The 27,757-nt window shown below is 36.9% G+C and overlaps 1 protein-coding gene across 2 annotated transcripts in view; it reads right to left on the bottom strand.

Annotated features, from left to right (window-relative positions):
• Nucleotides 1-27,757, bottom strand: part of nell2b (neural EGFL like 2b) — a 369,230-nt gene that overhangs the window by 37,960 nt on the left and 303,513 nt on the right. Inside the window, exon 16 of one of the 2 annotated variants that reach the window (XM_028810691.2) lies at nucleotides 2,476-2,616. The exons of the other annotated variant lie outside the window; for it this stretch is intronic. Within the exon in view, the coding sequence (XP_028666524.1) occupies nucleotides 2,476-2,616 (141 nt within the window). The remainder of the gene's footprint in view (nucleotides 1-2,475; nucleotides 2,617-27,757) is intronic. 2 annotated transcript variants of the gene reach the window in all.

The raw sequence follows: 27,757 nt of genomic DNA, 5'->3' as shown, positions 1-27,757 counted from the left end.
GGTAATCAGATGCATCATTTATTTTTTAACCAATTCATTTAATTTGTGGTCAATATCACATAGTACAGCACTGACATTCCTTAGTTCATTGGCCACATTTTTACAGTCTCTTCTATGGCATTTTGTGACTCCAGAAAAGCATCAGTTGGCACACGGCCAAATGGTTGCCCAGTAGTTTCCAAGACAGAGGTGTGTGTGCAGCCAGCGCCCGAAGATGTACTGGACAAAGTAGCCCAATCACCGTCTAACCACCTCACAGAGGTCAACTTTTGTAATATTGTCTGAAACAGAATAAACAGATGGTGCGCTGCAACTCGCCTTTTCACATAGAATTTGATATCTGAGCACTTCATTTTTATTATGGGCACAGTGTGACTTTCTAAACTTGAAGTTTTGAGTGTCTCCGCCATACCGTATCACTCCATCACTTTCCTTTTGTTGCTTATCCCACTGCTTAAGCCAACAAATAGGTACGTTATTCTTTGCCTCCACTTCGCTGAAATTCTTTTTTCCAAATGCTTTTGCCATTGTCTTTTAACAAAACGCTGAACAGAAGGGGGTATTTCAATTGATTTGCTTATTTAAATATGCAAATTTTTGGGAGGAGCCTGGGTGGGGCTGTTGGTGCATGCATGTGCATTAAAATCATGTTTATTGGGAATTATAAAGGGGAAGTGTGTGGAACTTGGCGTACACACAGTTTTATCCATCTGCATTTTTTGGTGCATACACACATTTCCAGTTTTGTCTGTAAGCCATGTTTTAGTGTGAATTCTACGCATGGCATTATACATGAGACCCTTGGTCTTTACTCCCTTTTCCCTTTTGCTGTTTTGCTTTTTTTGTGTTTCACCATTTGCATTTTAGTGCTGTATTTAGGTTTTGTGTTTAGGACTTTGCAATGGATATTATTTGGATACTTTTTTTAAACAGAAAAGATTGTGGTGCATAATTAGATTTATATCTTTTTTCTTTAAGCCCTGTCTCTCCTTAGTGCCAGGAACTTGGGTGATGAAATTGTACATCATCACTTACAGTCATATTCTGATAAAATCTGAAAATCTTTACATGGTGGTATTTTTGAATTCATCAGTGTTTGAGGATCTTTGAAATTTGATAGTTTATTTTCTTTTTTAGTGAATTTTGGCTTTTTTTTTTATATTTAGAAATTATTTTGCATTTTTCTTTAAATCATTTCTCTTATCTTCTTGATTTACTTTTTCTTTTTTAAATGTATCCTTGTTAATTAAACAAATTTTGGTAATTAAGTTTTTTGAGAAGCCAGGGCTTTTCTCTACTGTTTCCTTTCCCTCTTCTGCATATTTTGGAGGATTTCATAAAAGTATGAAGGGGATCCTCAGCTATTTAAGGGATATCCCAGAATAAAATAAATACAGGAAGCTGGTACTGCATAAATTAGGCAAAAATGCCTCAAAAGACCAATATTTGTCTTTAATTTTGACTAACTTCCATGCTGTCAGCTTGACTTCAGTTAATTTATGTTTTCATATGAACAAGAGTGTCACCAGCCATACAGACATCAATTTAGAGAGGACAACAGGGAAGAATATTGAGGTGGCAACACAAACATACTGTCTGCTGTCTTCCTGTACATTCAGGAGGACCTCTACCTGGTAGAGTTTCTCCAAGCTGACTTCCAACCTCCCCATAACTCCATCCCTTCTGGTCTCCAGTGTATTTAACCCCCCAAAAAAACTCTAAAATGGAGTCAGGCACACCAGCGTAAACAAGCATTTTTATAAAGAATTATTTCAGGCATTGGATGTTGGTTTACTCTTATTAAACTAGACATTTATGAATTGCTTAATATTATAAAATGTAAATAAAAGGCTGTTTTCAAATTATTATTTTTGTTACATGCAATAATATAAATTATTTTTGATTTGAAAAAGCTTTTATTTGCATGATAGTTTAGAGAAACATGCAAGACTAATAAATCATACCACATAAATAATAATAAAAAAAGAAAATAAATAAACTTAAGGATCCATTTGTTTTATGGACATTAGTATTCTGTTTTAGGATTACAGGGAGCCAGAGCCTATCAGTGCAAGACAGGGACCAATGCAGAATTAAATGCACACACACCTGCACTCAGTTATACCTGACCTGTCTAGAGTGACCAATCACTCTAAGTCAACTGTGCGAAGGAACCAGAACACCCATATGGACACAGGGAGAACTTGCATACACCACATGTACAGTGACCGAGTCAAGGTTTAAACCTAGATTTCTAGAACTGCTAGGCAGCAGCGCCAAGGGCTGAGCTAGCATAAAGCAAAGTAAATAGAGGAAGTTAATCAAGTATTCTCACTCAGATATAAATACATACATCAAGTCCACTTCATTTAGCTCCATTACGCAGTCCTTAGCATTTGAAGCGCCACTCAATGTAGACAATTTTAAAGATAACCCAACAACATGAGATAGAGTCTACAAATAGCATATACTTACCTTCACATGACTCTCCATTGGGTGAAAACATGCCATTGTCATGATAGCCATCCCTGCATTCACAGTGGTACCATCCGGGAAGGTTGATGCAGTTAGCACGGCTATCACATTCGATGAAGCCATCCAAGCATTCATCAATGTCTTTTTATTAGCAAAAAATCAGAAAACATAACAAAATGATGTCAAAGACTATGTTGCATGTTTTTGCAGAATGCAAACCAGGAAATACGTAACATTTTCAGGAAAGACTTTTACATTTTTTAATTAAAAAAATAGAAAACAGTACTAAAATGCATTCTCAATTGTCCTCTAGTGATACTTCCTAAAAGGCAAGAAAGCCATCTGTAACATTAAAATGTCCAATTTTTTAACAACTTCTGTCTCAGCTAAAATAACAAAATATCACAGGATTCTTCAATAAAATGAATCGCAAGTTGGGGAAACAGGTGGGCTAGGACCTATTCTGGCAGCATCAGATGCAGAGCAGGAAATAGCTGTGGATGGGCCATCAGTCACTCACAGGGTCTACTTATGCACACACTCACATTCATACCCACATGTTTATGTTCTGAAATTTTTGTAGCAAACGTGTTCAATAAGAAAGTTTTTTGGAAAATTGCTTTCATTTGTATTGCAGTCTGCTGTTAACAAATAAGAATATTGTTGCTGATTTGGGTTCCTGTCCAAATTTTGTATTTAATTAAAAAAAAAACCTTGAAGATAATGGGGGTTAGTGCACTAATATTATTCCAGCTCCACCACCAAACGATCAAAATGAATTACTATTAACAAGGGCATGCATATCTATATCATTTCATAATTTTCTGGTAATGCTGGGTAGAGACAAGCTCTGGACTGAATGTCATCAGGCATAAAACATTCACTTGCATCTGGACAATTTATAGAAAGAAAGCATTAGAAATAAGAGTAACTGGAGTAAGCTGACATAAACATAAAGGTAACATGCAAACTCTTAGGGAATTAAACTGGAATCTAAATGCAGAATATTAGCGTCAGATATTGTCTAATGTGTCTGGGACTTTACAGTAGATGTGAGTTGCTCATCTTCTATAAACAGTAAATTTTCTGGTCATTAAAATTAGACTAAGATACATTATACATATAGTACAGGCTCATTGACATAGTGCCATTTCTAAGAAATTATTAAAGTAAGGTTTATTTCACATGTGTGACAAGACAAATTTATCATTTACAGATATCTTTAAAACTTTTAAAGATATGTTGAATTCATTTAAAGATATCTCTAAATATTCAATGATATCTCAAAATCATTTGAAGGCAGTTATAAATGATTTAAAGGTGTCTTTAAATGCATCTCTAATTAAGATGTGTTTAATGCACTTCAAGATATGTTTAAATCATTTGCAGATGTCTTTAAATCAGTATTTCTTTATTTAAAGATACCTTTAAACGAAGTACAGATATTTTGAAATGACTTCCTCTTTATTTAAAAATCATATTCATTATTCAAAAATCACATAACTTCCTGTGAATGACTTTCATTACTCGTTCTATCACAGAAGATTACAGAATTACAAACATATATTGTATTTCTATATTCCAATGGTGCAGGCTCACAGTCACACATCAGAAGTAATGCTCTGAATTAATTTAATAGTAATTTTGTATAAATAAAGATAAACTAAGTAATTTAAAATTATCTGTAAATCATTTTAAGATATCTTTAATTTCATTTCATAAACACATCTCTAAATGATTTACAAATATGTTAATTACATTTAGAGATATCTTAAAATGAATCTTTAAATACTTTCTAGATATCTCTAAATGGTCATTTGGCTTGTCATGTACCTATTCTAGAAGGCGCAAACAATAAAAAGCACAAATATTGTATTAAGTACAATGTAATAATTACAAGACAAAGGCTTGGTAGCTAAAGAGAAGAGGAAAAAGAATAATATCATGTGAATCTAGAAGAAAATTAAGCCTTCTGGTTTTATATGAAGTAGAATGCCCTATAATTGACTGTTTAAGAACTGTCTATTAAGACCCATATCCAAATCTTACCTAAAATATAAGTATACAGGGAAATCAATATGTAATCTTCTGCTGGTGGAGTAATTTCTTTAATGAACTTCTCTTGAGAAACACATAGTGCACAGTATTCCAAATCAGTTACTCTAAATTTGTGCAGGTAATTTTAAGAACTAGGCTGATATATATGATCATTTTACTTCTAAGGCCCTTTCACTGCAATTCTATTAAACATACTGTAATGCTTTCTCTTATTATAGGGCACAGCCAGACATTGTCCCATCCCACATTATACAAATACTGTATCTAATTAACAAAATACCCTTAGAAACATGATGTGTTTCTCAATAAATAAATGCTAACTGTAAAACCTGTAATTATTGTAATTTTAAAAATGTGTTACCTGTTCAATAATATAGGAAATGCCCATTTTTTCCTTCTTTGAGGTGTGTGCGTTTATTCATATAACTCAACGGAGAGCAAGTCAATGTGATTGTTACAGTGCATGGGTAAAATGCACGGATACCGCAGAAGGAAATATCAGAAAAGGAAGAGCAACAGGGAGCATGGCTTTTTCCTCAAAAAAGGCAAGTAAAAGCAGAAAACTGAACTTGGGAAGATGAATTGACAAATGTTCATTCTTCCTGTGGGTAGTTCAAAACCAGTTTGTCTCATGTGTTCTGAAACCATGGCTTTAGTAAAAAGCAGCAATTCAAAGCGCCATTATGACAGACTCCTCTTTATAGCCCAGCAGTGTGCAAATGAATGTTCAATTAAAGTAGCAAGGATTTTGGGGCAATATAAAAGAAATCCTGATGGGACCACTGTAAAGGAGTGCATGATTGTGTTTTTTTATTTAAAATGTGAATGTGACAGGTCTACTTTTATTTTTTTTTATTAAACAGAGTTGTTTATTTGTTTTATATGTCATGTTAATGATCGTTATTTGTATTCCATACAAATACAAGGCCAATTAACCTCAAAGGGTTCACATGTTTAAAGTTGTTGCTGAACATTTAAAATAAATACTAGCCGACGCCCGCATACGGCGGTGTAAGAATAGGAAAGGAAAATGGTGAACGGAAAACGGTGAGAAAGGAATTCAGAAATCAAGAAGAAATAAATACTTCTTGAAAGACGCAGTTGTGAAATCAGGCTTTCCGAATTTACGTACTATGGCCATGGCATCCTGATAGTTTTGTTGCATGTATCTTAGACTTCCTGGAAATGTGGACGGTAATATGATCATTTTGCCTACACGTACGTTGTTATTTTCAGCGTTTGCTTGCAGTGCATCTGATAGTCCTTTGTATTGTTCCACGCGCAGATCTCTGCCCAGGGTTTTCCTTGAAAACCATTCGTACAGATGCTGTTGGATTGGACTGAGCGATTTCATGCATGTGTTTGTATGATTTAACGAAGGGGTTGATGGTTCTGAGCATGGAATATAGCCGGAGAAGTAAATTTTCGCTGCATGCAGAGTTTGCTTTATTTTGTAAGTGTACTTCAGTAGCTTGCACTGTGTCAAAAACATACAACTGTCCATATCCTGGAGAGGTAGAAGTGTTAGTGTATAGTGGAGAGATTTGGTGATAAATTTGCCCGTGTATTTTAAAACAATATGGTCCGTGGCCAGGAGGTTGAGTTATCTGTGCACCCATGGAAGTAAACGCTAGAGAAGAGTTGTATTCTCGAATGTGTTCACGATAATTTTTACCTTCTGATGTTTGCTGTGTAAGAAGCTGTTGTAAAGACACAGGTGGCTCCCGCAAAGGTGGTAAAGCTACTTTACCATTGTGGCAGCACCTCGAGTACTTGTTGGATGTATTACGCTCAGCAGGCCAGTATAGTGCATGACAGTGTTTACACTGCTGGTCTGGAGTCCCAATGTTGTACTCTTGAACAGGAAGACAGGAATGAGATGAAGAAGTACCTGTGGTAATGGAAGAGGATTGCGTGTATGTCTGCTGAGACTGCGTTGGTTTGGAAACATTGCTTTGCAGATGTCAGTGAATGAGTTTTGCTGTGTTTAGTCAGACAATCCTGTGTAATGAACTTCTTATTGCATTTCTGGCACTCATATAGTTGTTGGGAAGAATGCCTTTTCTTATGTTTATCAAGTGAGGTTCGCGTTTGAAAAGTTTTGTTGCAGGAATAGCACTGGAAGAATGTGTTACTGGACTGGGAGTCAGGTAATTTTTCAGCGGAGTGAATTTTTGTGTGTTTGTGAAGATAGTTCTGCGTTGTGAAATGTTTTGTGCAAGTGTGACACTGAAACAATTTGTCGTTGCAGTGAATTTTGTTGTGTTTGGCAAGGCTGGTTTTGTTTTGAAAGCTTTACTACAAATATTGCAGAGAAAGGTTGTAGCAGTAGACGAAACTGTAGTGTTTTGTGGAAGAGAAGAATGACTGAAGACTGATGTGTTGGTGTTATCAGACATTATATGCTGCTGTGGAGACATGATCGGAATCAGTAGGAGGGCTTCATAGTGGCCATTGTCCAGTTGTCCTGAGTACAGAAGGTAAATGAAGACAGTATTTCCAGAATTGTAAATGCAAGGTGGAATGTTGGGGTCGTGTTTGAAGTAAATGACAATAGTAGCATGGAGAATCTCTGAAAGAGCTTGAATTTCAGCTTCACAACCATAAACTCCAGATGTTGCCATGTATTGATAGTACTCCTGACTTGTTGTGATAACTCAATTTGTGTTGGAAAGAACAACAGGAAGAATGTCTCCAAATCTGTCCCAATGTGATGCAACGAAATCTACTGCCCTATGTCATAGTGAGAGTGCATTGCCTTCGTCAACTGTTTGTGTCAAGAAATAACCCACTGATAGGAACAGGCAGTTGCCGGATCCTGGAATAAAGATGAAGTTATACAAAAACCCGTTGACAGAGAAGATACTGTCATTCATTTTATAACAAAGGCTTAGGAAACAACTGTCGCAGTATAACGAAAATAGCAAGGTGTATGGGAGGCCACAGGCAGCGTGGGGAAGGGTTTGGAAGAGGACACATAGGAATCGAGAAATGCTGTGTCGGCTGTGTGTGGGCGGGACCGGTTTTGAAGAGGAGCCGCAGGCAGCGTGGGGAAGGGTTTGGAAGAGGACGAATAGGAATCGAGAAATGCCGTGTCGGCTGCGTGTGGGTGGGACCAGTTTTGAAGTCAAAGCAGGACGAACCAGAAGAGAAATATATATAAGAGATTGTTGAAATACTGTGGCAATTGTTTATTTTTTTAAAGACATTCAATGACTACATATATCTGAATCATAGCAGAAATATGAGTTTCAGACCTTTGGTAGGAGAAAATTTTGTTGGTTGAACCCTTTTAAATTTGAATTCAATACACCTGCTCTAGTACCTCAGTATTTAACTCGCTGGTCTGCCAAGTTGCTTACAGTGCCAAATGCACTTATATAATGACAAAATTCTACGAAATAGAAGTATAATGACTATTCCCATCTATTATTCCAGTTTACAGTATCTTCACTAATTTATGCAAAGAACGCAACATAACCATCCAAGTAATGCACAGTGTCAGTTTTAAGCGAGATAGCACATACGGAGATCATTTTTTAGCGTGCCAGGAGAAAAGGTGTAGGTAGAGCAGTGTTTTCCAACCTTTTTCCCCAGAGTTGGCACACTTTTTGTAATCCAAAAAATCCCAAGGAACACCACAATTCTACCAATCAAAAAAACATTAAATCTTTTAGACGTGCTAAACTGTCTGAAGAGGCGGGACAGAGTGCAGCAAAAAAAGCAGCTTGGAGATTACCTTTCACAGATACAGCACTTAGAGAGCATTTTGGACGCATTTCCTAGCTAATTTGTCTCTTTGCCCACTCATACAGGTGGTTCCCTCTCTGCCTCACTCCACTGACCAGGGGTCAGATGCAATTCGTATGCTCTTTGGCCCTCGGCTCTGTGAGAGTCGCTGGTGAACATGCACACAGGCAGATGGACACCCAACAAATCTCCTTGCTGTTAAGAGCTGGTTTTATGTCGTCTTCTTCAGGTAGCCACGTCCTCCTTGGACAGGTCTCGACCACCTGAGGAGCATGTCTCTCTCAGGTCAGGACCTAGGGGCACTATACTGTTACTTCCATGGTGCACCAATTAAAAAACACTTGTGTAGAGTATAATCTTCAATCGTTAATGGTGATGAAAAATTTAGGATAGTATTTGCAGAGTTTTAACACAAGTTTTAAAGTATGCCCATTTAATAGATGTGTATTATATCAAGTTAAATCAGTCTTTAGCAGTGCATTCAAAGTCAACAGTTGTTTTAATTTATACTTTGACATGTCTGCGTCTTATATGTTATGCCAATATGAGAATTAATACATTGCCTTCTTAACAACTTGCCTTTGAAGAAGACATTCAAATTCAGGTTGTATTTGCTCAAGTAGTATTTTGTTAAAAGTTCAGGTTTAAGATCAGTGTTTAAGTTTCAGCTATGCCATTAACTTTTATGTAATTCATTTATATTGATTCTACATTAACTTTGTGATTCAGCATGTATTTTCTTCATGATTTATGTATTACTTTTATAATTACATGTTTTAATGTTAGATACAATTAATCATGACTAATTATGTACATTTATGCGATTAATTAGTTAATTTTTTTAATTGGTTCCCAGCCCTAATATATAAACCCCAGCTGCAGTGGATGCAAATGCAAGGCAAGCATTGGCTACAGAGTATATTATTAACACTTTTGAACTAGTACAATGACTGCTAAAAAAGTTTGACTTTTTCTTCACATTAAAATATATCTTTGTTCTTTAATTTTCTGAACTTTTTGAACTTTCTGAGCTTTTTTCATTAGAGGGACAGGGAAGCCAATGTGCCCTTTCCAACAGAATTGGGTGTAAGGCATGAACAATTGTGTAAAAATGCCAAGTTATATGACCTTTTGTATCATTAAAGCAAATGCCATTATGCCAAAATGTAAGACGTTTTCTTGCATGTTGCCTATTTTAGACTCAGCCCTGGTTTAAAAAATGTTCTTTGAAGAAGCCACTGATTTAGCAGATAATAAGATGCACCTACTGTACTGTGAGGATTTCAGGATTCAGAACAGATGCAGCAATGGGGAGATTAAAAGCCTTAAGATTAGAAGCGTAATCAAACTGAAAGTAAACTCTGATTATCATAAAGAGTGACTGCAGAAGTGAAGTTTGCTCAACAATCAGCAGCAGCATGTCTATGTGTTTCTTCTTGAAGTATATGAGATTTCAGATAAAAAATCAGCTCTAGTTGTTTGCATCATTTTTAGGATCCGCTGATAGCAAGAATACAGACTTTTTGTGGCTTACATTTCCAAGACACTTCATGCATGGCATATAGCCATATATGTCTGTATAATATAAAATATTAAAGAGTAAAAATGGATTGAATGCAGTAATATTCTGTGAGCCTGAATTTTCCTGTTACCGCTTTATTGTGAAATATCAAATGAAAAGATAATCACATTAAATATGCTATCTATAAAAACCTTAGTGTGATTGTTTTAAAGCACTCTAAATCTGATGCAGTCCATAAAGAGTAAGAATGTAACCTAGTGACTGCTACAGGAAAATCTTACATCTGTTAAAAAATAAAGTATAGCAGTGGAATGGATCATTTCATATTATACTGTATAGATTAGATGGAAACTTTAACTATTACGTTCTAAATTCTGATTTTCGAGGTCTGATTACATTTTGTTGCACTGTAATTCAGACTGAAATCCTTTTCAGGCACTTAAGAATAATTTAAAGTCTTTATGCCCTTGTTCTTTTTAAAATTCAGTTATAACTGATATTTAAAAGACTACTTAGTTTGACACAAAATACAACATGCAAGGATAAAGCTGGAATTGGAGCATCCACCTGGATGAAGTGACAGCAGACATTTTTCGCCAGTATGCTCACCACACATTAGCTGTTAGGTAGTGAATGGGTGAGAGAGAGAGAGAGATAGCCAGTTAGAGATAGGAGATTATTAGGAGTCCAGAGTGACTAAGCAGTGATGGACAATTTAGCCAGGATACACCCTACTGTTTACGAAAGATTTCCAGGGATCTTTTAAGACCACAGAGAGTCAGGACCTCGATCTGATGTCTCTTCCGAAGGACATCAACTTCTTTACAGCAGTGTCCCTGTTACTGCACTGGAGCATTAGGGTTCATGTTCAGACCACAGGGAAAGCACCCCGTACTGGCTTTACCAACACCTCTTCCAGCTGCAACCCAAGCTTTTCCTGGTTGGTCTCCCATCTAAGTACTAGCCAGGCCTGAACATGCTCTCTGCCTCAACACCGGGACGCCGCAGGGTTGTGTGCTCAGCCCGCTCCTCTACACCCTCTACACATATGACTGTGTCCCCACTCACCATAGCAACAAGATCATAAAGTTCGCGGATGACACGACGGTGGTCGGACTCATCTCAGGCACGGAGGGTGAGCTAGCATACAGGGACGAGGTGGAGTGGCTGTCAGAGTGGTGCAGAGTCAATAACCTGCTCCTCAACACCACAAAAACGAAAGAGCTTGTTATTGACTTTAGAAAAAACAAAACTGACATCCAGCCACTCATCATTGGCGGGGCCTGTGTGGAGAGGGTCCCGGTGTTCAGGTTTCTGGGCTTTGAGCTGGAGGATGACCTGACCTAGAGCACCAACACCAAGGAGCTGCTGAAGAAGGCGCAGCAGAGACTGAATTTTCTGAGAATCCTCAGAAAGAACCATCTCCCCAAAAATTTTCTCCTTGCCTTTTATCACTGTTCCATCGAGAGTGTGCTTACGTACAGACTGTGTGTGTCATACGGCAGCTGCACTTCCTCAGAAAGGAAAGCACTCCACAGGGTCGTCAGGGCAGCGGAGAGAACAATTGGCTGTACCCTCCCCACTCTGGAACAAATCTACACCTCCTGATGCCGCAAAAAAAGCAATTGACTTTTCACAGGATTCATCACATCCCGGTCATTGCCTCTTCCAGCTTTTGCCATCGGGCAAGAGATACAGAGCAATGAAAACCAGGACAAACTGCCTTAAAGACAGCTTTTATCCAAAAGCAATCATGGCCCTGAACTATATCATTCTCCCAATGTGCAATATAGACCTTAAGTCAACCAGTGCAATTTGTACATTTAACCAGTGCAATTTGTATTTATAATAAGTGCAATTTGTATATTTTATAAAGTACTTTTGTTACTATTTGGTTTGTTATTATTTTCTCTCTTCTTGTCTTTTTAACTTATGCCTCACACTGAGTCGACTGCACCTTTAATTTCGTTGTTCCTTTGTAAAAGTGACAATGACAATAAACATCTATCTATCTATCTATCTATCTATCTACTGTATATACAATGCCTAGGGAAAGTATATAGTATATTAAAGTAACAGAGACATTTCATGCTTTGTCTAAAAATGTCACGCATTCTACGGAATGCCTAGGCCTTCTATACAATACCTGTTTTTCACACATTCCTGGTAACATATACATGTTGAAGTCATTATATATATATCATGGAATATTTTAAAGACAATTATTAAGAAGTGGCAGAAATATGGCACCACCAAGCCATTGCAAATATTAGGATGCTCCTCCAAAATCCATGTCAAGGCAAGGAGAAAGCTTATCATGGTCATCCTCATAGAAGCTGCAGGAATCAAAAGCAGTAACTAGTCATTTTCTGCTTATTGCAGTTATTTCCTATATGCCCAGAATGGCAAAGCAGAAGCCATTTCTCACAAAAATAGAACATTAAAGCCTGTGTACATTCTGGAGGAGTACACAATCAATCTTCCAAAACTATGTATAAACATGTATTCAGCATTAACATCCAGTGTATGTTTAGCACAAAGCAAACACAGCTTATTACCTAAAGAACACGCTGTGTTAAATTGAGCATGGTTGTCATGGTTCAGCCAGGGTTTTAAGCCTGTCTCAAATGGGGTCTGTTATAATTTAATCTTTTTGTTGCTTTTTCCAAATATTAGTTTGCAAATAATATTGATGTTATTTTTGTTTTGTTGTTATGTTGTATGTATTGAGGAACATTTTGTTTATTAACCATTTTGTATTTATGAATGTTTGCTTTTTGGTGACTTTTATATTGAGCCCAGAGGGGTGGGGACACCTAATGTTGGCATGGAACCTGCTACCCTCTGCCTCAAAGATAAAGATAAAGAAGAATGCCACAATCCAAAGCACACAGTTAACTCAACCTCAACATCTATATTGAAATTAAAAAAGCTGCATAGATGTGCATATAGTCTTTATTTTAACTAACAAATTAGTATTATCTCACCTCTTAAAACCAATGTTGTCTCCAGTTATTTTTAATAGGAGCTGTCTAATTGCATTAACATGTTTACAATTTAAAATACAGCATATAAAATTGGCTACAAATGTTAAAAAAAAAACCAAAAACAAAACAGGCACACTTTTTTGTTCCAAATATTTTGTAGATTAGGAAAAGTGAATTTTAAGAGGTCTGTTTTATGACTTACAAGGCAAGATTCACTTTAAACTGTGATGATCAGTAATTGATTTATTGATGTTGCATTGCATACATATAATCTTAATTACTCAGTAATTTTGACAATGACTGATATAGTTTAATTGAAATTAAAAGCAACCCAATTAGGATTATTCTATTATAAAACAGCTTTTGAAAAAGATATTTGACCTGTACTGTCTGAATTGTTGAAAGCAGCTCATGTTGTTTTGACAGATGATTTAATTACATGACTATACATTTTACATTCATTACTGGAAAAAAGATGACAGCACATCTGAGAGGTGATATGCACTACCATAGGTCAGCACTCTCATCTCTCTTAATGTTTTTTAGGGTTTCGGTTCAGGTGGCAGCATGAAAGTAGAAGTTAAATGAACTGATGAAGGGCATGTGACAATCCTGCTACTACTACTGGCACACGACCAGGCTTTGATTTGATTTCTCATTTGAAAACTCAGGTAGCCCACACTAAGTAATATTGCGACCTCTCCTTCCAGTGTCAGCAAGCAGTAGATTTGGTATTGTTGAAAAAAAATGAATGAGGTCATCGCTACTCTTAAACCTATATGAGTAGTATTGAAAAACAGTACATCCCAAGGATGTATTTCAAAAGAAATAAAAACATCCTGCAAGTAGACCACTAACTTTTGAAACAATGGGACGACTTAAGGAAATTCACTGAAGCACTAAAGTAAGATCACCAATACCATTGAAATGGATATGCACAACATAACTTTGCAAGCAGATTAGAATACCAAGATTATACTAGTAGATTATTGATATGTTCTTGCTGGGCTCTGCTTGCTCGAATTCCTTTCCTTTATGTTCCTTTATTTGTTGTTTTTTTCCATTTTCACCTTAGAATAGAACCATCAATTACACAGATGCTCTGCTGTTTGTGAAAGCCACCTGAGGTGGTGTATTTAGGGTCTATGCTTTACCTTGGTTCTTTTCTGGGGCATTGAGGGCCTTTACACTTATGGCTCCCCTCCACTTACAAGGTGTAGGTTTTCCATTCAGCATCTTTATCTTAGACTTTTGGGCTTTGATCTTTGGTGCAGATTGGTTTATTTTTTTTTCCTCTAGTTTGGAAGACCTGTTTTTTGCTTCCTGATTTAGTTCTCAGTTGAAAATATTGTATTTGTAAAATTAAAGATTAAAGTATTTCTGGCTTTTTCCGGCAAATCATTCTTTCAGTCTTTAGGTTATTGATTTTTGGAACTTTCCATTCAGCTTTGCAGTTATGTTATTTCTAAAGACTTCTAATTTTCCTTGATGTTTTTTGATTGTATAGTTTTGTTATATATTGCATAGATACAGAATACATTCCCTTGTTAATTTAACATAACTGCAAAATAAATACTGCTATTTAATTATATTATTGGTGGTCATGTGTTCTGGGAGAGTTTTTATATGGTTTTGGCCTTCCCTGTAGGGAAGATCATAACAATTAGAAGACAAAGTTGGAGAATTCAAATCTATTCATCAGGGAAATCAGTATAAGGCTTTTAATTCAAGACTGAAGACCAGAAATGTATTTTATCCTCAAAAGACCATTTACAGAATACCATTTATTGGTATAAATATGTCTCTCATCAGGAAACTAGTTTGTCCTTAATACCAGCTGATCAAATCTCAAAATACACAGATGTTAAAGGATTTATGAATATTCCAACTATTTTAAATAACATTTAATTACAGTTGCTTTAGGCTAGAGGCAGTGATGACAGAAGCTTAGCCCTTGATTAAAAAGCTTGGATGAAATTGTGCTTCAAGGGTTTTAAAATGATTAAATAGCACCATAAATAGGACGAGGCATTTCTCACTGATATCGACATTGCACATAATTAAAATGTTCATAATGAAAATTGGATTATAAAGAGAATGACCTTTCCCTTCCCGTACATAATATAAAATTTAAACACAACTCTGGCTTCTAAGTCGTTAGAATGTGTATAAGGATTACCCTTCAACATGAATTTGTCACATTGGCCAGAATTTTGATTCTTTATATTATTATTATTGTGAACAGTATTAACCACAAAAAAGGGCAACTTCAAAAGCCAACATTTAGCACTGGTGTCAACAAATCACATATGGCTTACCCAATTACATCATTTAGGGTTTAGATCTAGGAAGTGCAAAGGCGTCACATAGAGTAAGGAAATGAGTGCATTTTTTAAACTTTCAGTTTAATTTTATTGCCTTATATGTTTAAACTAAGCAAAAACCTGAAATAGTCTAGAAGGTGAATAAGGTTCAGCTCACTTTTTGTGAAACTGGTTTTACCTGCATTTTGTTTCTTATGCCCCACTTTCTTCTTCAAAAACACTATGAATTGTTACCAAGTTTCTTGCATTCTTTGACTGCTGAGTGTTTTTGCTCTCTCTTGGTTTCTTCTCCAGTCCTGGCAATGACTCTTGCTGCTAGGCAACAGGTTCTTGGCACTCTCCCATGAAGTCTGTTTAGTTAATTAACAAAGGTTTTAAATAAACTTGTTTCACCCACTCATTGCTTATTTCTTAAGTTCCCTTAGATTTTTTGTATCTATTTCTTTGTTTTAGATGTTCTATCTTTCTTGAAACTTGATTACTGACATAGTGATTTCCTTTTGTTTTCAGTTTTAGGTTTTCTGCTTGCTTGAGCATTGCCTTTTGCTCTGTTCCAATCATACTTTCACCTTTCTTAAATGGCATTCTGCACCATTCCATATTCACTCATACAATATAATTGAAAGTTTTTAAATCTTCTCTTGCCCCAAATAGTCACCTGCATCCAAGAAACAACCTAAATATCAGCCAGTGATTGGCTCTAGGCATTGAAGAAGACATGATTATCTGGTAAGGAAGAAGGTAAGATCGCAGCAGCATTATTGAACCATGCTTTAACGTATGGATCTCTATGAAGCAGGGCAGTTTAAAGACACAGTTTCAGGTCACTTCTTATTTCCTATTTTACTGTGAAGGTGTACAAAATGAAATGGCTGAGACTGTTACTTACATACTATAAGTGGTATGTTTGAGGACTTCCGATATTTGTTAAAGTTACCCATCACATTTTCCTTTGCTTTGTTTTCAGTAGTTTTCTTATTAATTGTAGGTCTTTGTTATCTCGATCACTAATCAACAGTGTTAAGAGAATTAAGGATAGTTTAATCTATCCAAAATGACGGCTATAACCTAACTTTAGCCTAGACCATGTGTAGCCTAGAGTGTGCTATTGAAACATTTCAAGATGTCATGCCTTTAATTGATAAGTCCTATGAGAAATCAGACGCAGAAATTGAATTGTAAAGAGAGGCCCTGTGAGGAGAACTTACACTTTAGTTAAAATTAAGCATCATTAAAAGAGGGGAGCTTACAGCTACAGCTTTCATAGAGGACTTGTTAACCAAAGCAAAACACAGTGAGCAATACCTGCTTTTCTTACAGCAGATTTATCAAACATAGGAACTTGATGAGCACTACACGATTGAGATGTGCCCTGATAAGTAAAATAAAATGGTGTTTACTTCCTTTTTCATGAGTGAAATATGATGAATTCTGAAGTGTACAATGAAAGAGGATAACAGTTGTAAAGAAGAGTAATTTCCTTGTTTATCTAACCTAGATCTTTTTGTTAACTATTTTGTCATATCTAATGCTTGAAAAATACAGTATATTCCAAAAGCTAAATTATATTCATTACATTTGACTGTGAATTGACCTTGACTTAAGATGTGATTTACTCTTTTGGACTGATCTAAGAATTGGGTTTTTCAAATATTATAATGAATCCTTTTTAACACAATTCCCCAATGTAGAATTTAATGAAGCAGCACTAATGTAGGATTTTCTCCAGGTAAAAAAGATCAATTTTAGCACATTCTATTGTTAGATATTCTGCTGAACAGACAGGCCTCACATTTACAATGATCTAAATAAAGTTGTTTTGGTCATTAACTTTCTTCTACAATGCATACATATATTTTAACAGAATATTATAAACAATGTAATAAATCATTTACTCTTACATCAGTTTATTTGGATTACCAGTATTACATATAGGCATAATGACATCTGGAGACTTTCTCTTCTCTGACAGTTCTCTGATGCAGTGTTAAATGAATTTGTTTGTTGGGACAGTTTTATTGTAATATCAGCCTGGTGTACACAAGACAAATTCAGTGTAGTTACTGTCTAGGTTCCCACCATTAATGGGCACTCCTATGCTCTAGTTTTTAGGAAACATAAGTGTATATGATTAAAATTAGTCTGCTACTCTTAGTCTTAGTCTCTTAGTCTTAGTGTACGTGCATTATTATACTGAATGTTCTCTCTCTATATATGTGTATATATATATATATATATATATATATATATATATATATATATAAATATATAAATATATATACAGTCATATGAAAAAGTTTGGGAACCCCTCTCAGCCTGCATAATAATTTACTCTCCTTTCAACAAAAAAGATAACAGTGGTATGTTTTTCATTTCCTAGAAACATCTGAGTACTGGGGTGTTTTCCAAATAAAGATTTTTAGTGAAGCAGCATTTAGATGTATGGAATTAAATAAAATGTGAAAAACTGGCTGTGCAAAAATTTGGGTCCCCTTGTAATTTTGCTGAGTTGAATGCATGTAACTGCTCAATACGGATTACTTGCAACACCAAATTGATTGGATTAGCTCGTTAAACCTTGAACTTCATAGACAGGTGTGTCCAATCATGAGAAAAGGTATTTAAGGTGGTCAATTGCAAGTTGTGCTTCCCTTTGACTCTCCTCTGAAGAGTGACAGCATGGGATCCTCAAAGCAACTCTCAAAAGATCTGAAAACAAAGATTGTTCAGTATCATGATTTAGGGGAAAGCTACAAAAAGCTATCGCAGAGGTTTAAACTGTCAGTTTCAACTGTAAGGAATGTAATTAGGAAATGGAAGGCCACAGGCACAGTTGCTGTTAAACGCAGGTCTGGCAGGCCAAGAAAAACACAGGAGCGGCATATGCGCAGGATTGTGAGAATGGTTACTGACAACCCACAGATCACCTCCAAAGACCTGCAAGAACATCTTGCTGCAGATGGTGTATTTGTGCATCGTTCTACAATTCAGAGCAATTTGCACAAAGAACATCTGTATGGCAGGGTGATTAGAAAGAAGCCCTTTTTGTACTCATGCCACAAACAGAATCACTTGTTGTATGCAAATGCTTATTTAGACAAGCCAGATTAATTTTGGAACAAAGTGCTTTCGACTGATGAGACAAAAATTGAGTTATTTGGCCATAACAAAAAGCGATTTGCATGGCGGAAGGAGAACATCACATTCCAAGAAAAACACCTGCTACCTACTGTCAAATTTGGTGGAGGTTCCATCATGCTGTGGGGCTGTGTGGCTAGTTCAGGGACTGGGGCCCTTGTTAAAGTCAAGGGTCGGATGAATTCAACCCAATATCAACAAACTCTTCAGGATAATGTTCAAGCATCAGTCACAAAGTTGAACTTACTCAGGGGTTGGATATTCCAACAAGACAATGACCCAAAACACAGTTCGAAATCTACAAAGGCATTCATGCAGAGGGAGAAGTACAGTGTTCTGGAATGGCCGTCACAGTCCCCTGACTTGAATATCATTGAAAATCTATGGGATGATTTGAAGCAGGCTGTCCATGCTCGGCAGCCATCAAATTTAACTGAACTGGAGAGATTTTGTATGGAAGAATGGTCAAAAATATCTCCATCCAGAATCCAGATACTCATCAAAGGCTATAGGAGGCGTCCAGAGGCTGTTATATTTGCAAAAGGAGGCTCAACTAAGTATTGATGTAATATCTCTGTTGGGGTGCCCAAATTTATGCACCTATCTAATTTTGTTATGATGCATATTGCATTTTTTCTGTTAATCCAATAAACTTAATGTCACTGCTGAAGTCATTGCTTCCATAAGGCATGTCATATATTAAAAGGAAGTTGCTACTTTGAAAGCTCAGCCAACGATAAACAAAAATCCAAAGAATTAAGAGGGGTTCCTAAACTTTTTCATACTGTATGTATATTGTGGCTGGGGCCCTTGCCTGGCCGTGACGCCCCTTCTACATATATTCCGGGGGAGCAACCATGGGCGTCTCAGTACCCACCCCACCCCGGGAAGCTTGGTGGCAGCCTTCCTTGCTGACGTTGGTGAATCGGTTTCCCGCAGAGCTCCATGGCGGTCCGGACAATTATACAGCCCCGCCCGGAAGTGCAATTAAGAACAGGTGATCAAGCACCTGGAGAACTTCTGGGTGGGCTGTAAAAAGGGCCAGCATCCACCACTCAGGAGCCAGAATCGGAAGGAAGAGGACGAGGTTGCCTGGGAGGAGTGATGGTGCCAGAGGAAGCGTGTTTGTGTTTGGAGTTAAGTGTTTTTGGGACTGTGTTGTGGCTGGGGGGTTCACGAGGAAGATATGCCCCTGTGTCAGTCTGTGCCGGGTCAGGCACTATATAGCGTCTTTATCACTATATATATATTTATATATATATATATATATATATATATATATATATATATATATATACAGTATATATATGTGTGTGTGTGTGCATGTGCGTGTGTGTGTGTGTGTATCTCTCTATTATATAAAAAAATCTTGGGACGAGACAAGACTTTTTCAGAGAGACGAGATGTGACTTTCTCAGAGAGACACTTTCACGTCCCATGAGACAAAGGGTAGACAACAAATTAGAATGTCGTAAAGAATTCAAAAACGTTGGCGCGATACACATGCAGAGCAGGTTAGATATAATAGAAGTGCGAAAATTCGAAAGTCTCCAAAAAATGATAATAAAGATCATATTAGCACAAACAAATGGAAATTATTACTTAGTGAAATAATAATATTGAATATATTGTTCGGATTTAAACTTTAAGTCGGAGACTTTTAGATCGTCTAATTCGTGTTACCATCAGGGAAACGTAGTGTTTCTTCCCAATGAAGGCGTATCCACGAGAATTAAAAGATTTGTTGTTTGGTGAAAGTGAAATCCACATACACTGTCACGCTTGGGTCACAGAGTTGCACAGATACACAGAAGATTCTAGAGACAGAAACATTATTCAGACACTTCAAACAAACATAAGTCTCTTTCAGAAGTGAATCGAGCTTTGTGTGTAGTCAGAGGGGACAGTTCCATCTTTCAATTAAAATAATAGAAAATCTTCCTCTTCATAGGGGCGCGCCTTGGGAGTGGGCCCCCCAACAGGAGCAGAGGATGTCTGGGGGAGAAGAGAGACAAGGCAGTGAGACAAAATGGACAGCTGCTGTACAGGCTTTTAAATGTTTGAAGCACTGCGCGAGATGCCAGATCACACGGCACGGCACGGCACGGAACGGAAAGCCAGCAGCTGATGGAGCAAAGAGGAGGTTAAAAAACTGTATCTGATTCACATTGTATCACCGTTTAAGAGGGGGTTTTGGAGGACCAACCGCGTCTCCTTGGGGTGCATTCAGCCCCCCTCTTCACAATGCGTGCGGGGATGTTGGCAAGCGAAGCCCCTTAGCATATATATACTGTATATATCTATATGTGTGTGTGTGTATATATATATACTGTATATATATGTGTGTGTATATATATATATATATATATATATATATATATATATATATATATAAAACGGGCGGCACGGTGGCGCAGTGGGTAGCGCTGCTGCCTCACAGTTGGGAGACCTGGGGACCTGGGTTCGCTTCCCGGGTCCTCCCTGCGTGGAGTTTGCATGTTCTCCCCATGTCTGTGTGGGTTTCCTCCGGGCGCTCCGGTTTCCTCCCACAGTCCAAAGAAATGCTGGTTAGGTGGATTGGCGATTCTAAATTGGTCCTAGTGTGTGCTTGGTGTGTGGGTGTGTTTGTGTGTGTCCTGCGGTGGGTTGGCACCCTGCCTGGGATTGGTTCCTGCCTTGTGCCCTGTGTTGGCTGGGATTGGCTCCAGCAGACCCCCATGACCCTGTGTTCGGATTCATCGGGTTGGAAAATGGATGGATATATATATAACCTTGTTTCTCTCAGAATAGTGGTGGTGGAAAATGTTGGATGGCTTTTCTTTTAGTTAGCACAAATGTGTCCCTATTGTCATGGTTTTGGAGTCTTAATACCAATCTTGAATTATTCAGGTTCTAACCTGCCAACATTTTTTAACAAGTGAAGAAAATAACCTGGCAGTAAGATAAAAGTAAAAAAACAATAAATAGTTGTGTTATGTAGAAATTGTAACAGGTGATATTTCCTTCTATGTTATTTAAATTTAAATGACTTTAATTAAAGACCTTGCATTTTATAACAGCAAGAATTGAAATGTATAAAAATATGCTATACATTTTTATTGACGACTTTTTCTAAGAAGATTAATATGGTAAGGATACAACTGTTTTACAGACACTTTACTTATATTAAAACTAATGCAAAATATAAAGAATATTTAAGCTTATATTTACATTAACATGTTGAAAAATGTATGTTTTACTAGCATCCATATTCTGCCTTTCTTAAAACTTGATAATGTGAAATTCATCCAATCAACATAAATAATAAACAGAGATGTAAATAAAGAGTTTTATGTGTGAATACAGCCAAAAATACACTGACAACACATGACACACAATAGAAAACTATGGTGAGTAATAATGAAAAATAATGGTTAATATTCAACACTGCTGACATTGTGGCAATAAGAAAAAGAGGGAGGAAAGGTTAAGCAGTACAAATCAAATATATTTAAATAAATCACAAAAAAAAAACAAAAGCAGAATCATGTTCATAAATATGAAAGAACAAACAGAAGACAATCTGTATCTTATATGTAAAATATCAAATGGATTTGAGTGATAATTATAAAGCTGGGTGAATGTAACTACCAAGCAGAACTATGCTCAAATAATGTGGAGGAGGAAAACCTTGTGGAAACCCACGCAGACACGGGGAGAACATGCAAACTCCACGCAGGGAGGACCCGGGAAGTGAACCACTGTGCCATCGTGCTGCCCCTATATTTTTTTACTTTTTATTTATTTTCATTCTGATTTCCATTCTGCCTTTCCATTATTGACTAATTAGTGGGATACCCAGGCGACCAACACTAAATGATGAAAGGATGGCATAGCATAAATCATTAACTGCTAGGTAGTTGACTTAAGTATATACAAAGTTGTCCTGACAACCAGGGATAAGTTAATTTACAACAATAATAAGGAATGCAAAAACAAACAAAATTAGTTATTTTAGTTGTAAAAAAAGTTTTACATTTTTTTAACTGTAGGGAGATGATGACAGTCTTTATCCCCTTCAAGAGACACATTCAAGAGACACTGCTTGGTATGAGGTTGAGAAGGGAACCATCATCAGTGAGCCTGTGTGTCAAAAGCAGCCATATCCACTGTGTTGAATCTCTTCTCATTGTGTCATGACTTTATTTTTTGCACCACATTATGGAGAGTAGTATCGATAAGAGTATCAATAAGTATCAGTATTGATAAGCAATGTCAGTATCGGTATCGGTCCATCCCTACCGCCAGCAGCACTGGCATCACTGACATTGTTTTGTCATTGTTAGTAAAGGTAGCTCATTGTTCTTAAATCTGTTTTTTTTTCAGTTTTCTTTCTACCCACGCATTTTTCTTACCATTACAGGACATACAACAATGCCTTAGGGAGGTGTCGTCAATTCTGGAGACATTAGGTGCAAGGCATGTATCAGTTATGATTTGTATACCCCAGGCACCCATGTTGACACCAACCTTATTTAAAATTACCAAGTAACCCAATAAACATAAGTGAGGAATGTGGAATTGAAATAAAAAATAAATATCAGCTACACATTTTCTAACCTGATCATCTAGTTCAGGTTGCAGTTGGGGGTTGTTCAAAGAAAATCAGTTAGAAGGGGGGTATCAGAAATGTATTATTTGTTAAAATAATGCTATGAAAGGAAAAGAAGGTTATAAATGGCACGTTTAATCTGGTTCTTCTTCAAAGCAACTAAAGCTCTATTCATGAAAATTTGTATGATAGAAATTCATATACTGTATAATATTCTAATCAATATAGAAAAATTGTCCACCGCAATTAAAACTGATTGATGTGTTTAATATATACAGCAGGTCCCATTTTATTTGTTATGTATCCCAAAGGAAATTGTTACCTGAAATTCTAATAATTCAATATTTCAGTCTGTTTAAACCTGACCATGTTGCAGCCTAGAGACCACAATTCTTGGGCTGAAAATGGATTTGCATTGCCCTTTTTGACCTCCCATAGAATGACATTTCTTTGTCATCAGGAAAACTGCCTGTCATATAGTCAAGACTGACAAGTGATGGAACAATTTCTTATTATGCAGCCAGCCCTTCTGGAACAAATGGCAAGTCCAACAATCAAAGGTGATAATTCAGCAGAGCTAATTAACCATGATGAATAGAGCTCATGCCTCAGTAGTCAAAAGCCTAACAACCACCAGCACTGGCTCTAATATATAAAAATGAGGCTTGGCTTATTAATAATAGAAGAAAAAAGTAATTTGTTGCTATATTTTTCTTAATTAATACAGAATAATGGAAAATATTTATATAAACCAATAAATATATTAATAGTGCAATAAGAAAAGTTAGTTTTTTGCATATAATACAGGTATGTAAATTATGCATTACTTTGAAAAGAAAAAAAAAAAAAAATTGACTATTTCTCAAATTTCTCTTTTGGAGGCCTTACTTATTAAGACAAATATTTCCATAAAGAGTAACGTGTGTAACTAATTTCACAGTTTATATTTTATTTCAGTTTTATTCAGACAACAAATTTCATGGAAAGATACACTGTAGCAGATACATACATGTAGTTTTATAAATTAAAAACAAAAACAACTAAAAATATTAGGCACACAAATAGAAGAAACAGATATCCCCTATGCAAGAACGTAAATATTTAATGTTAATCCTTTTTGCATTTTATTACTCATAGCATGTGAGTAATATTAATGTTATGGAAAGAAACTTTGAAAAAGTACAGATGAAACTTATATGGGTGAAAACTGACCAAAAATTTCCATATGAGAATCATCCAAACTAAAAGTTGCATCATTATTTCAGGTATATGTCCTAAATTAAATAGGATAATGTGACATAATGTGATAATGTGATATAAAGAGTGTAAAGATCAGCCAGAGCATGTGTGATTAAAATGAATGAGAAATGACAAATTAAAAATGACAGAAGACCTGCTAGGCAGACCAAAATTTCTTAGCAAAGAATTTGTCTCCTTATATAAAAAGTCACACCTGTGATTTAACATAATTAATCATGAACACTTTCTTCAGATTGTAAATCTATAATCTTCATTGGTTATAAATGACACGTTTCTGGACAGATGTCACTGTGGTACAATGGTTGGCACAGCTAACTCATGGCTAAGTGAGGAGTTCTCGTTAAATCCTGGTAACTGTCTCTGTTAAGTCATCTGCCTTCATGTCTGCCGGGGTTTCCCTTAAAACTTCAGTTTTGTCCTGCATCCCTAAGATATACATGTTAGGATGATTGGTAGCTCTAAAATGGTCCAGTGTGCATAGGTGGGAATGACTGTGACCTAATTAGTGTTCCATCCAGAGTCAGTTCCTGTTTCAGACTGTCAAGGCGTCTGTGATTAAACAGATTCAGAAAATGCATTGAAGGTTGTTTGTAGTGTTCTGTTTAAATACCTGAAAGGATTGCACTATTACCAATTGATATAGACCGGTATGTATATGTTGTAGAGTCAACTATAGCCAAAGTGTATAGCTCTTTATAAAAAGTTACTGTATTTCTCATTAAGGCTAGTCAGGGATATTTACAGAAAACAGTGAATTTTCTCACTGTGCATACAGTAAGACTGTACTTTTTATTTTTTTAGATATATTGAATCCGTAGGAAAAAATCTTATTCTGAGAATATACTGTAAATAACTCTATAAAGTACAGTATTGTTCTCATTGCAGAAGCCAACTAGAATCTATTTTCAGAAAATGCAATTACAATCATAACGTGCATGCACAATCTAGTCCTTAATTCTGTTATTTCAGAACATAAATGATTGCATCACTCATACTTTCCCATGTTTTCACTGGCTCAATGGCATACAAACATCCTGTGTGATGAACCCAAGACTTCAAATTTTGAATCATCATTCCATAACGCTTTCTTCCAGTCTGCTGTGGTTAACAACCAGTATTACAAGGCCTTATTATCTTCTTTAAGGACTGTCTTTCTTACTGCTACTTGCCCTGTCAAACCTGCAGCACAAATTCTCATGAGTAATTCACTGAGAACAAAATAATGTAACAACAGTCAATGGTAACCAAAATCACCAACCCATTGTGGGACAGATTGAACATCACAACAAAAATCAAGGCCAAAAACTGAAATCACTGGTTGATCCAACTTATGAGAATTTCTTCATGGCAACTCATAATGTGACTCAGTAGTGCATATGGCCTCCACATGCACTCCCAACAACATCTGGGCATGTTCCTGATGAGACAGTGGATGGTGTTCTGGGGGATCTTATCCCAGACCTGGATTAGGGTGTCAATGAGCTCCTGGAAAGTCTGTGGTGCTACTTAAAGGTGTTGGATGCACCGATACATAATGTCCCAGGGGTTCTCAAGGTCTGGAGAATGTGCAGGCCAGTCAATGGCATCAATGCCTTTGTCATCCAGGAACTGCCTACACACGCAGGCCACGTGTGGCTGGGCATTGTCCTGCACCAGGAGAAACCCATTGCCCACTGCACCAGAGTAAAGTCTGACAATGGCTCTAAGGATTTCTGTGAGACCCTCCATGGTATTCCTCCCCAGCCTATCACTGACCCACACCCAAACCAGTCATGCTGGATGATGTTTCAGGCTGCATAACGTTCACCACAGTGTCTCCAGACTCTTTCAAGCATGTCACATGCGCTCAGTGTGAACTTGCTCTCATCTGTGAAAAGTACAGGGTGTCAATGGTGGAGTTACCAATTGTGTATTCTCTGGTGAATGCTAATCAACCAGTACAGTCAGGGGCTGTGAGCACCTGTCCCACTACAGGATGTCAGGCATTCAAGCCACCCTCATGGAGTCTGTTTCTGACAGTATGGTCAGAAACATGCAAACCAGCAGCCAGCTGGAGGTCATTTTGTAGGGCTCTGGCAGTGCAGCTCCTGTTCCACCTCGCACAATGGAGCAGATACAGGTCCTGCTGCTGGGTTGATGTTCTTCTGCGGCCCTGTCCAGCTCTCCTTTTGTAACAGCCCATCTCCTGGTATCTCCTCCATGCTCATGAGAATGTGCTGGGAGACGCAGCAAACCTTCTTGTGATGGCACAAATGAATGTGCCGTCCTGGAGGAGCTGGACTACCTGTAAAACCTGTATCGGCTGTAGGTACTGCCTCATCCTACCAGTGACAAGGACATTTGCAAAATACAAAAGTAGAAAAGAATCAGTCAGGAAGGATAAGGAGAGAGCAACTGTGTGTGGTCACCACCTGCAAAACCATTCCCTTTTTGGGGGGTGTCTTGCTGTTGCCTCTTCAGTGCACCTGTTGTCACTTTTATTTGCAGCAAAGCAGATAAAATTCATGCACAATCAATTATGCTTCCTAACTGGACAGACTGATGTTCCTGAAGCTTATTTGACTTGGTGTTAAATATTTTCAAATATTGATTCAATTAATTGATATTGGTAGTTAAACACTGATTAAATGTAAAAAATATATGCGCTTATTGCTTTGTTTACTAAGCAGCAATTGCAAATTCTCCTTGATCTTGTCTTTTTCTAACTGAAAATGTGAACTGCTGTACTAAACACAAGCTTGCTTACCATCCAAACACAGACAAGCAGGATCCATTTAATTTAAAGGATAAAATAAAAAAGGCTGAATTCATTAAAGTAGCATTTCTTGCTGTTTGTCTAATTGCACTGGATGCTTCCTCTGATTCTTTTTCCTCAGTTTACTATTTGACTTTCTTTAATGTCAAGGCTAATATTCTGGCCTTCTCTCTCTCTGGTAAAGTCTGCCTTGCTGCTCTCTGTTTGCAGGAAGTTTGTAGCCATAAAAAAGGCACGTGTGTTAGTTGAACTACCGTAATACCTCACGTAAAGGTGCAGTACTACTAAATTACTATAAAGCTTTTATGAAGCAGATGTTGAAATAGTTGTCTTGTTGTTATCGGCCAGTTTACTGATTTAGATTGGTGGCCAATCGATCAGCGCATCACTCTTAGATTCCTTGTGATTGAAAAATCCAGGCTATTTTAAAGGTAAGTGAAAGACCAACTAGTTTTTAGCTATTTATATTTTTAAAAATAGGCATCCATTTTCTAAAGCAATTTTTTTCTCTTAAAAGTTTCTGGGGAACTACATCTGATCATGGAATCATCAAATGCCAAGCAAAACCAATTCTGAAGACGAATGGCAGTCTATTGCAGGGCACACTGATATACATTCAAATGCTAGACCACTTTACAGATAGCAGTTAACCAAGTATGCTTATTTTTAACTTAAAGAACATATTTGAACTTATCTGACATAAACATATTTGAATCAATAATACAATAAGCAATGTGTCTGGAAAAATATTGCTGGTACAGTATTAATAGTAATAATAATCTAGAGGCTGTGGTGGGTTGGCACCCTGCTCAGGATTGGTTCCTGCCTTGTGCCCTGTGTTGGCTGGGATTGGCTCCAGCAGACCCCCGTGACCCTGTGTTCGGATTCAGCGGGTTG

Source organism: Erpetoichthys calabaricus, chromosome 1, assembly GCF_900747795.2.
Source record: "Erpetoichthys calabaricus chromosome 1, fErpCal1.3, whole genome shotgun sequence".
Taxonomy (NCBI): Eukaryota; Metazoa; Chordata; class Cladistia; order Polypteriformes; family Polypteridae; genus Erpetoichthys; species Erpetoichthys calabaricus.
The sequence above is the reverse complement of the archived record's forward strand: the minus strand, read 5'-3'. Positions and strand labels throughout refer to the sequence as shown.